Source organism: Arachis stenosperma, chromosome 1 (genome assembly GCF_014773155.1).
Source record: "Arachis stenosperma cultivar V10309 chromosome 1, arast.V10309.gnm1.PFL2, whole genome shotgun sequence".
NCBI lineage: Eukaryota > Viridiplantae > Streptophyta > Magnoliopsida > Fabales > Fabaceae > Arachis > Arachis stenosperma.
In genome coordinates, this window is record NC_080377.1 from 120,706,200 (window position 1) to 120,718,798 (window position 12,599).

The window sequence follows — 12,599 nt, forward strand, 5'->3', positions numbered from 1 at the left end:
ATAATTTGGAGAAAATACTAATATATTGTGATTAATAATTAGAATTAAGATTTGATTATTTTAAAAAAATCATTTTAAATTAATTTTATAACTATCAATATAATTTTTTTATATTAATATTTAATTATATTTTTATATATAAAGAGAAAGAGAAAATCTTATTTTTAAATATAATAAGCATGAAAATTAATTATTTTTATTTGTACAATAGATTTAATACATAATCAAATGTAAAAGTATGCATACTTAAGTTTTAGATAATGAATATTAAAATTATTTATTAGTAAAAAATTAAACTATTTTACATAAAAATAATAATTAAAAAATTTATTATTTGATTTTTTTATCTACAGAGACCTTAATTTTTTTATTTAATAAAATTTTTTATCTTCTTACCACTTTTTTTTTATAAAAATAGTTTAATTTTATTAATTTTTTATACTATAATCTATAATATTAGAATAAAATCGATATAATTTAAAAAAAATTGTTCCTCTAATATTATTTATTAGAGACAAAAGTACTTAGTTATATGTTAAATGCGAGACATTATATCTATTTATAATTTTCTTAATCATTAAATAATGTATACATTTCCATTCAAATGAAATAGATGAAAAGTAAGCCAAAAACATATACAATTTAACATAATTCATTTGTATAACAATCCCTCTTTTCTTTTCCGAGTAATTATTATATCGGTTTCGCTACGTTACTAACAGCCTATCTGCTAACTTCTGCCAACTCTTATTTATAATTGTGTTTTATGAAAGTGTGTTCGTGGATGTGTCTAATAAAATTGTCCTTTTTATAACTGTATTTAATAGAAATGTCTTTATAGATATATTTTCTGGATGTGTCTCTTTATATATGTATTTAAAATATATTAATTATTAGACACATCTACTAACACATTTTCATAAAACACAAATATAAATAAGAGTTGGCAGAAGTTGACAGATAATTTGTTGATACCTGTTCTTTTCCTTATTATATACAAGTAGACAAAAGTGAACATGTTGGTCCTTTTTCTTTCTATCCTATATTCAATTGCATTAATTAGGCTAAGACTTGTTGAGAAAACAAAAATGGCGATAACTTCAAATGGAAGTAGCCTTCAAAAGGGATACTCATTACTTAATACTACTACGTTGTGTAACAGGAGTGGAGTTTTTTTTTTTTTTTACTTAATTGGTCAGTGTGATTATTTTTTATTATTTAATATTTTTTTACATTTTTTTTGTTTCACTTAAAAAATATAACGTAAGAAATTACACTTTATTAAATAATTAAAAAAATTAAAAAATATAACGTAAAAAAAATTACAATTTACCAAATAATTAAGAGAAAAAAAATCAAAAAAATATATCGTGAAAAATTACACTTTATCAAATAATTAAGAGAGAAAAAATTAAAAAGATATATTCTCATTGTATAACTATGTTTTATAGCTTTTTAATTTGCCCTTTTTAAGAAAAAAGTGTTAAAAAGCCAAATATCCCTAGTCAATATGAGATCATACACCTACATTAGTTTACTTTATACAATTTTCTTGGATCAATTTGATTATGATATGCCGTTGATCCAGTTCATGGCAATTAAGATCAAAAGCTACGTACAAAAACCACTGAAGATCATAAAGCATTAAAGTAATAGAAGATAAACAAAAAAAAGAAATAAATACTATAATAGTAGGAATAACCAATTGAAAATGTTAAGCAAGCAAAATTGACTATTTAAGAAGGTGGAAGCACTTTTTTAAACGATGAAACGCACCCAATAAGGCATAGCAATAATAAGCAATGTGAAAACCCATCTCTTAATATACTTTGTTGTAAGGGGAGTGTCATAGGCATAGATGATGATTTGTCTTTAGAGCTGGCTTGGGAGGATAGTGTTTGGTTTTATAACGAAAAATTGCAAATAAAGTAGCTTTAGGCTCAACCACTGTTCATAACCCACGTAATGGAATCTGCTTTTTACGTATCAAAAAGTGGTAGCAAATTATCATAGCTTACTTAACTCCCCTTTTGGAAAAACACACATACACTCTCTCTCTCATATAAATGGAGCAACTTAATTTTTAGAGAAGAGATTGTTATATCAAGAGAAAGGAGGTTAGATAATCAATTTTTTAGACTAATATTAATTAAATTTTTTTAATTATTTTATCTATTTTAAATTTTATACCATAAATTATAAATACTTAATCTTAAATTTTTTAAATTCTAAATTCTAAATGGTAAGTTTTACAAAAAAAAAGAATGTTTAGAATTAAAAAAAAGTTAGTTAATATTAAAATTCTTTTTTCATATGTTTATAGATAGAGTCCTGTTAGGAAGTCAATAGAATATTTATACAATGTGTACAATGGACTATTGAGTTAAAAAATGAACATCACCCATATTATCATTCCATAATAATCATCCGGATACTAGAGATAATAAACATCTCATATCATGAAATCACTCATCCCAAAAGTTTAAGCTGATTTTGGAGTTCACCTTTCGGATCTAGAGTTCTGATACCATGTCATGATACTACTCATCCCAAAAGCTTAAGCTGATGGAAAAAGATAACACTAATGGTTATATCTCTAATATTGAATCGGACATCCCTAAATCTCCATTGTACACATTATACAAATATTTCATTGACTCTCTATACTTCCTCTTATAGATAAACTCATGAAAAAGTTTAAGATAAATTTATAGTTTTTCCTTAAAAAATAAAATACTAATTAAGTCGTCCTTGAAATTCTCTTTTGATATGATTATAGATTTTGATAAAAAAAATACAATAAGTCATAGAAATTAAAAATTGCACTATTGAACATATAGGTTCCTAAGAGATAATATATATATATATATATATATATATATATATATATATATATATATATAAATTGAATTCCTACACTACTTTTAATTTTATAATTAGGTCCTTTTTATATAAAAAATATGAAAATTAACAAAATATTTTATCGCAAATTAAAGGTATTTATAATTAGAAACCTAATTTTATTTGACTTTATGAATTTTTAAAAATATATTCTATTAATTTTAATGTTTTTGATATAAAAAAAACTTAATTATAAAATTAAAAATAGTATAAGAATCAAACTAAAAAAAATATAAAAATTTAATTAAAAATTTAGTAAAAATATAAGAACTAATAAAATAATTAAACCTATATATATCTTTGAAAAATTATATTGCAACACTAGCACATTTCATTTCTCCTTAGTCTTCCATCCTATATATATAACTTGCAATGCTTACAGATCCTGAAAAGCTATAATATTGTACACAATTCGTCTTCTTCAAGGATATTTGGTATTTTAATTTTCTTAATAACCTATAAATTCATCACAAAATATTCAATAATTGACTTATTTGTCCCATTACTCTTGTATTAATTATTATGATATAGTTGGAATTTTATGAAAACAATAACAGATATTAAACTTTGAAAATAAAAAAGATCACTTTTTGTTTAATGGTACAAGAACAATATACAGATAAAAATAAACACAAATATACAACATCATCATGAATCAGCATCTCACTTGAAAGGAAGATCTTTTTTCTAAACGCGTCCCATCCAAACCAACCGTGTGTTCTTGTACGGACCCATTGGATATTATTACATATTAATACAAATAAGGAACAATGGAGGTTTATGAAGTATTAGAGATATAATTATTAGTGTTACATTGTCCTATCAAATTACGTTTTTGGGATGAGTGGTTTCATGATATGAAATTAGAGTTCTAAATCCGAAAGGTCAGGAGTTCGATCCTTGGTGAACCCCAAAATTAGTTTAAGTTTTTGGGATGAGTGGTGTTCATTCTATTCATGGATCAAAGATTTAGCCTATTGTATTAGCCCATTGTACACATTATACACTTAGACCATTAACTCCCTAGCACTACTCTACAAATAATTATTGATTTTAATTAAGCGATAAGTTAAATCATTTTGACTAAAGTATAAGGTTGTGCGGGGATATTGGGAATGATATTAATGGGTCCGCTTCAACCGAATTAATCGAGAAATCGATTTAATTTAAAAAAATTAGTCAATAAATTAGTTAAAAAATAGTAAATTAATCAAATTATATAATTTAATTTTTTAATAATTAATTAATTTAAAATATTAAAATATAAAAATTAAAATTTTTAGTATATAATTTTTATGGTAGAAACTTAGGTGCAGTCGACTTCACGTGAAGTTGATATTTGAGAGCCATTAGATGATTTAACTGATTTGACTAAAATTTCATCTAACGATTCCCAGATATTAACTTCACGTGAAGTCGACTTCACCTAAGTTTTTACCGAATTTTTATATATAAATATATTATTTTATTATATATAATTTAACTTACGATGAATTATGATTGAATTTTAAAACTTTTAAATTGGCTATGCTATAAAATTTAATAATAATTGATAAAAATGTTTGCACTTTGCAAGATGGAAGCGTGGCCAATTTGCATCGTGTCAATTTGTTTGAGAGCCAATTCTCCAAAATGACTATAATGCCCTTGAGAACCTCACAAAAGAAAAAATGACTGGATCACATTAGATTACAGAATCCAGCAACCTTATCTTCAAAAAAGTTCCAAACTGCCAATGTCTTGTGAATTTTTCATGTCCAAAATGTAGGACATAAAAAAAAAGGAATAATATTGAAGAGAAAAACAAAAATATGGCTACAAATTTTCTCTCAACTGCAAACACCTTCCTCCTACCACCATCATCCTCATCACAATCTTTGTCATATGTTTACTACCCCATCAAGTGCAGTGTGAAAAGACAAGTAAACCCTCCAAGTGTCAGCAAGAGAGGGCTATCCATCAGCATTGTCACAAGCTTAGTGCTTTCATTGGGTGGTAAGGGATGCTTTGTTGATCATGCTAATGCAGCAATACTTGAAGCAGATGATGATGAAGAACTCTTAGAAAAAGTGAAGAGGGACAGAAAGAAGAGGCTTGAGAGGCAAGGTGTGCTTAGTTCATCCAAGAAAGAAACAGGTCTCAATCTGATCCTCCACAAATATCAATTTTTATTCCCCAACATTTGAATATATTTGAAAAAGTTCATAACTTCAATGCCTTAAAGTTTTGGGTTGAAAGTGGTTAATTCATTTGCATGTTCCTTTCTTTGAAGTATTAACTGATTTCAGTTGCATGCATGCTGGTGCTGATATTTGACACCATGAGCATGTGTAGATTGTAAAGTTTTCTGTTACTTGACAATGGTGATGAATATCTGTAGGATATCTTCAGGATCTTGTGTACAAATTGAGTGAAGTTGGTCAAGCAATTGAAAGCAATGATCTACCTAAAGCAGGTTCTGTTTTGGGGAAAGGAACTGACACAGATTGGGTCCAAAAGGCTAATATAGCTTTGAATAAGGTAATTCTGGTTCCTCAATATGATTCCTTTCTATTTACAAGTTTGAAACTTAGTATCAGTGAACCTTTTTAACAGCTGAGTTCAAGTGCTGAAGAAAAGAGTGAGGTGGACATATTCAATTCTTCATTAGCTTCATTGATTTCATCAGGTCTGTTTATAACTAACTAAGATTCGATTTTCATATATAAGATACAAAATATGATTTCTCAGAAGTCTTCATATGACATTGTTAAAGCACACATTGACTTTTTCATTTTTGTGCAGTTGCTAGCAATGATGTTGAGTCCTCTAAGCTTGCTTTTGTGACTTCAGCTGCTGCCTTTGAGAAGTGGACCTCCATGACAGGGCTGGTTGGTCAGCTTAAGGGGCTTTAAGCTCAGGATTAGAAGCAAAGCAATCAGACATTTTATTTCATTTCAAATTTATTTATTGATGAATATAGAGAACTCCATTGACAGCCACTGCCTTGGTTATGAACTGTCTCACCCAAAATTGCAATTTTGATGTCATTTGGAATTTCATGAGATGTATTATATTTCTTCACCTCACAATGAAAATAGAAGGCACTTTTCAAGATGATATGGCAATGAATTTGTAGTGTTGGTCAAAGAATGAACCATTCTCTGATTTATTTCCTTTTCACTGCAACTTATGGCTTCTTTTTCTGCTGGTTTAGTAGACAAAAACATAAGCAATAACCACCACGCAGAGAGTTTAAAGAAATGCAAACTTCAAAGCCAATAAAACAGCATAAATGTTACCTGATAGAAGAATAAAACCTAGGAAAATAGTGCAGGAGTAACAGGAATATTTAAAATCACCATAGTATATGGTTACAGCAGGTTCATATCACATTACAAGTGTCATAAAACAGATTGTCACGAACGGAGGAACTAGAAGCTACACATCAATCCAATACATGGAAGGATGGTGTACATTACAGGGCTACTCTACAACTGTCTATGGTAGTTTTCAATAAACAATCATATAAAAATAACATTAACAACAAAAACTACAGTCATCCTCAGAAGGATCTAAAAGGGGGTCAGAATGAGAGAAGAGAAGCCAAGAGTTTATTAAGTTCCCTGCTCAGGGCTTTGACCTAACCAGTTCAGCTTCCATTCCCAGTCAACTCTGCCTCAGTCTTCGCGTTTATATCATTAATCTTGTGATGCTCTTCATCATTCACTTTCGTTCCTTCTTTTTCCTTGGTTTCTCCTTCAAACTCATGAGTGCTTCTGTTGTTCTCTCCTTCCACCTCAACTTTTTTCTCAGCAATAGGTGCTGTTTCTGGTTTCTCTGACTCCCCAGCGCCACCATCTTTCTTTGTCTCCTCCTCAATCTTTTCTTCAACTTTGTTCTGAGCAACATCAGAACCCTCAACATCAGCAGTCTTGGATTTCTCCTCATCATTAGGTATGTCAGCATTTTCTCCAGCATCTGTGGATTCTTTAGCATCTGTGGATTCCTTAACATCTGTACCCTCTGCTTTCTTCTCATCTTCCTTATTTTCCTCCACAACATTCTTTTCCACCTCTAAATCTTTACCATCCTTAGTTTCATCAGCTTCTTGCATCTGCACTTCTTTTGTCTCCTCTTTTTCTTCCTCTTTTTCTTCCTCCTTTTCTTCGTCTTTTTTTGAAGCAGATGATTTCTTGCCACGCTTCTTCGGGGGCTCACTTTCTGGTGGAGGAGCCGCCTTGGCCTTCTCACTAATTCTTGCCGATCTTCTTGGGGTCTCACCAGTACCCCAATCAAATTCTGATGCAGCAGGGCCACCAGGGTGAGATTTCAAATATTGCTCCAGCTGCTTCCTGTTATTGATCTCCTCTCCAGTTGGAGCAGTGAACACAATCTCATTTTTCTTTGGTGTTCCAGCCTTTTTTGGTAAGTACTGCAAGGAAAATGTGATTTGTGATGATCTTTATATTGAAAAGCATGAGACAAATTAACAATCGAAATATAGTAGAATTTGGTTAATATCTCCAGATTCTCATAGCAATCCTTAATCTGAAAATGAATCTACGTTAACCATTTCATATTAAAATTACATTGTAGCATTGTTTCTAGTGCTCATACGTGATTTTTCATTTACACTGAACAAAAACCCACGAGAAACTTTATTACAATTTTCATATGGGTTGACATAAAATTCTTGGTTTCAAGGTGTATTTTCACCCAAATATCTTACAAAATATATGAACTTTTCTATACAATATGTCAATATTCATCCCTCGCTATTTTGACCAACTCAAAACAGTGAAACAGTCCTGTTATTAACTAACAATGGTCCTTACAAGGGCATTGAATTGATGCCTAGTTAAACATTATAGGCTGTTACAAGCTGATGCCTAGTTGAACATTATAGGCTGTTACAAGCTAGCAGTTTTACTTTTAAGCTTCATAAAGAGAGTAGCATGGCACTAAATTAACCTTGTTCAGTGAGAAGGCTTTTTCTTTCCCTCTTTAACTCTTCCATTCAGGCTATACTTGGGAAAGGTGAAAGTCCATAGAATGGTGTGGAAGAGACACAAATGTGAAGACAAGTATCCAGGGTGTCTCATACTGTGACCAAAAAACACAAAAATTCCCGCAGATGGACTGTATATAAACCATTTACCCATTTAAAACTATAGCCATGAAAAACAAATAGACAATTTCATGCAAGTAGGAGGACCCAAAGTTCATCCAAGTAGATATTGTAAACTGCACTCCCCTACAAATATCTCTAATTTTATACTTTTCCAGAAGATGCATGTGTTTAGGAGATCCGGTGAGTTACAAGGAGCATGAGTTCTCCAGATGCCATCTGGTCTATTAGATCACCATAGAGGATATGAACTTAATTATTTTAGAAGATCATATCAAGTTAATATGTAAATCTCTTGAATGATACGATTGACAAGGTAGAGCTAAACTAAACAGCTCGAACACATCCATACTCACCCAACAGACATTTACATAAAACCACGTGTTTATAAAACAGTTTTCAAGCAGTTTTTGAGTTGTATTATAAAACTCAAGGGAAATCAACATAATTTTACATCAAGAAACATCATAATAATTAGTAAATGGTGCCCTTCTCCAGTGTTTAATGAGTGTAAAAATGAAATGAATAACCTTCAATGAAATTTCATAAATGTCACAAAATATTAAGATAGAGGGTTGCAGATATGGCATGGATAATATTCTGATTGTTACATGTGAGAAATGGTATGTTTTTTCGTTCCAGATATAGGTAGCTGTGCTGTGTATGAAAGGCATAAATTAATCTTACAGAAATCTGACAACTTGCAAGAAGGAAAGTAACAAAGGCATATGAATGTTAAAACAAAGGAATGTAGTAAAACTTAATTTTCTTTTTCACATGATTGTACACCATAACATACAATATATTTAAGAGGGGTTTCTTCTTGCTCAGTTGAAGTTAATCAGCAAGAGTAATATAAATTTTCACATGAAATGACAAGTGACTTTATCATCTGATGAAGTGCAGCCTTTGTATTCCAAAGACATTGTAAAATGACAAACCGAGGTGCCCAACTTCACTGGCTTAAAGATCTATTGTGGCATGCAGCACCGCTAAGTGTTTCTACAGTCTAACCAGTTATGTGAGCAATTTAAAGATAATTAGCATAAAATGATATGTTCCATGATGCCATGCCATGAAGCATTTTGAGATGTGATAATAAGAAATCACATATCAGAACAGTATCAATGTAATAGGGCCAGCTGAACACCTTAACAGCAACCATCCCCAAAAAGAATTCGAATCTGAATGTTGGGATAAGTTTTGCTGCATCTCAAACATTAATTTATTCAAGATACAATAATTTCAGCCATTTTTCCTTTTTCATCTCTTTTGGTTGAAGAAAGCTATTTGTCAAACAGTTGGAGAATGATTATACAAAAACAAAATCATTCCTTGAATGAGGATTTAACTCACAATCCTGGAGTCTAACCTCATCTACAACAAACCAAAATATTTCAGTCTAGCTACCTACGCATTGGGAAAACTAGGAGTAAGAATGGTTGGGGCCTTGTAATTTTGTCTGATAATAAGAACAAAAGAATGACGAATATCATAAATATGTCATAATAAGACAATCCTGAAAATGAGAAATTGTGTTGGGCTTGAAAGAGTGGAGAAAATTGTCATGATTTCAGCAACTTAACTAGTTATGACTCCCAAGAATTTTTTATTTTTTTGGAAAGATATCTTGGAAAATAAAGAATCATATCTTTACTCATAAGTAAATTCAAGTTAAAATATGTTTTCCTGTCATTTTGAAAAAAATAATACAATAAATTCATCCATTATTGTGAAAAAAGGAATTCATTTGCCAATCGATTTTTCCTTATTAGGAGTATCTCTAGAACAAACAATCACAATAGACAAAGCTAGAGTTTTTATATTTTGTAATTCCAGTACAGATGCTCAAGATCAATGATAGAAATACCTTAAAGAGGAATAATTTTAATCTAATCACATGGTACCGATGTTACACCAAGGCTAAAATTTTAAACCATGTAAACAGAGTTTCAGTAAATAAAGCCACAATATATTAGTTCAACAACACCTTCACACACAAAATTGCTGCCTTATATGGGCTGCAAACATCACACGTCCCATCATATTTTGGAAAGAGGATGATTTCTTATAATCATGAGTATATATATATATAAGGATAAATACAGGCATAAAGAAAGTTTGAAAGCAGCCCTTCCGAACAGAGCTAGTTTTTAGCAGCATTTTTCATGAAAGTTTTATCAATTGTATGAATGTAAAAGAGAAAAAGCACTCTTTAGAAATATTACATCAGATTAACTAATAGCATGTTCAGATTTTAGTTTATACATCTCAAAAAACATGGAATGAAGGGTCTAAAATTGGTTCAAATTTGGATAGTTTCTTTTAACCATGAATAAATATATAATCCTAAAAACACGCATATAGAAAATTTATATGCAATCCTTCCAAACAGATTAAGTCTTCTAAGCAGCACTCTATCATAAAGTTGAACCAATTCCAAAAATGCAAAAATTTGAACCGGCGTTTGAATGGTACAAACTGAATTTCAACTTATCCCAAGTCCCAACATGATTGTTAAAATCACATTGAGCTGAATACTTGCATTTATCAAGTTTGGGGTAGCAGAAGTCGAAGAAAACCCGAAAAGCGTGGTTTCATACAAGGTTAAACCATGATTTACAAACTAAAAGACAAACACTGTAGGAATCCATCGATTTCCTTACATGGAAACTACGCCACATCTAAAAAACCCTAACAGGGGACTTAACACCCAGCAGTTAGAGAATCACTATCTGAATTCATAGCAAAAAAAAACCCAAACTTGATTTTGAATTTCGAAGCATAAGTATTGAGCATGCCACAATTGACTAATCAAATGGGGGCCAAAAATCCCTAGTTAGGGAGTAGCACCACCAATTCGTCAAAACCAAGCAAAATTCGAAAGGAGACAAAACTCACATAAGAATTCAGCACAAAAGAGGCAATTAGATCGACAAAAGAAGCAAATTTGGCAAAATAAAAAGAAGAGTCAAAGGGAAATCTGAACAGAAAAGGGAAGAAGAGTGGACCTTCTTCTTCCAACCAGGCGGAGCTGGAAGTTCGACGGACACAGCTTCTTCCCCTGCACCCTCCTTCTCCACTGAGCTCGCCATTTTCACCTGCTACAAAATTTCCAACCCCCAAAAAACAGAGAGCTAAAAATAATAAATAATTTCACAATTTAATTATAAAAAAAAAGGAATATTCGAGGAGAGAGAAAGAGATTAGAGCAGAAAATTGAGAGAAAGAGAAAAGGATAAGAAAAAATGAAGAAAATTGGAAGAAGGAAGAGAGAAAGAGTACTTAGGTTTAGGGTATTTGGATATTGATGTAGTTGAAAATTTTGATGTGTGTTGTAATGTTCTTGTTTTTGTTGTTAAAAGAGTGTAAGGTCCAGAAACGAAGCGAGATGAAGAAAAAGAAAAGAGACACGTTGTTGGAATCGCACATTAAAAATTAAAAATAAATATAAATTTATAAACTCTCTTTCGATTTCAAAGTTCAAACACATACACTTGCATTTTTCTGTTGGTTACTTCGTAACCGTCACAGACACCCTATCTTTACGCCACCTGTCCCACCTAACCCTTTTTCACATTCTTTTTCTTCTTCCAAGTTCCAAGTCTCTTCCATTTCAAAATTTAATCTGCGGATCTCATACGCTACTGCTTCGTAGAACATTGCAGATACTTTTATTTTTTTTTCTTTTTTTATGAAAGTAATAAAACAAAATACAAAAATATTATATATAGATACAAAAATCAATCATTTACTTAACGTATTCTATATAATTGAATGAAATAATGAATTACATACATCAAGAAAGAAAATTTGTGAAATTCTCGATTAATTTTGTTTTCTTCAGGTTATTATTAACAAAGTTTTTAAATTATTTACTTTAATACATAAATAATAAATATATAAAAAACTAATATTTATATTTTTTATATAAAATTTTCTAATTAATATCATTATCATATGTCAAAAATCTAAAACACAAATTAACTATATTTTTTTAGGGAGAAAGAGATAAATAGATTCATAACTTTTTAATTTGAGAGTAAAATTCTACTCCGATATCTAATTATTTCGCTAACTCTCATTCCATTTTTTATCGATTGAAAAATGACATTGCAATTCCTAACGATTAACTTCGTTAGACATTTTATTCCCTCCATTAGTGTCTCCATCTAGAACTAACAGATTTTACCTACGTGTCATGTTAGCCAGTCAAAAGAACCATTCCAAAATACAAAACGCCCCCTGCTGTGTCAGTAATATGTTGCAGTAAAATAGGATAATTAAATCCCTGAAAGAAATTTTAGAAGACACTTAAATCCCTAACTAATTTAAACATTGACACATAAATCTATAATAAATCATGAAGTAGGACAAATATCTCAAAATTTTAACAAGTTATTATACCTACTATTGCACTGGTTGTTGGCCTTGGTTGGTAGTAGTCTTAGAGATTTTGTTTCATGACATGTGCAAGAAAATGTTGGTCTCGAATTGTGTTACTTTCACAATTTTGATTGATATGTAATGCAAATATGAATAATTGATTTGGCCCGAAAGAATTTTCAGGTAATGATTAATCAATGCA

At 30.3% G+C, this 12,599-nt stretch overlaps 2 protein-coding genes across 4 annotated transcripts; one reads left to right on the forward strand and one right to left on the reverse strand.

Moving 5' to 3' along the window:
• The first annotated feature begins 4,593 nt into the window (after positions 1 to 4,593).
• LOC130969118 (thylakoid lumenal 16.5 kDa protein, chloroplastic) lies at positions 4,594 to 5,995 on the forward strand. The gene is made up of 4 exons (XM_057894715.1): positions 4,594 to 5,037; positions 5,282 to 5,421; positions 5,497 to 5,569; positions 5,686 to 5,995. Exons 1-4 carry the CDS (start codon positions 4,713 to 4,715, stop codon positions 5,793 to 5,795), a joined length of 648 nt encoding a protein of 215 aa, XP_057750698.1. The 5' UTR covers positions 4,594 to 4,712; the 3' UTR covers positions 5,796 to 5,995.
• Positions 5,996 to 6,196: 201 nt separating this feature from the next.
• Positions 6,197 to 11,478, reverse strand: LOC130969101 (methyl-CpG-binding domain-containing protein 11-like). 3 transcript variants are annotated; one of them, XM_057894697.1, is made up of 3 exons: positions 11,297 to 11,478; positions 11,023 to 11,112; positions 6,197 to 7,315 (listed from the first exon to the last, which is right to left on the reverse strand). In XM_057894697.1, the coding sequence occupies exons 2-3, from the start codon at positions 11,104 to 11,106 to the stop codon at positions 6,533 to 6,535; spliced, it is 867 nt and encodes a 288-aa protein (XP_057750680.1). In that variant the 5' UTR covers positions 11,107 to 11,112; positions 11,297 to 11,478; the 3' UTR covers positions 6,197 to 6,532. The 3 variants fall into 3 exon arrangements, with proteins under 3 accessions (XP_057750680.1, XP_057750672.1, XP_057750686.1); XM_057894689.1 differs by having other exon boundaries at positions 11,023 to 11,115; positions 11,297 to 11,466; XM_057894703.1 differs by having other exon boundaries at positions 11,023 to 11,148; positions 11,297 to 11,444.
• Positions 11,479 to 12,599: the final 1,121 nt, after the last annotated feature.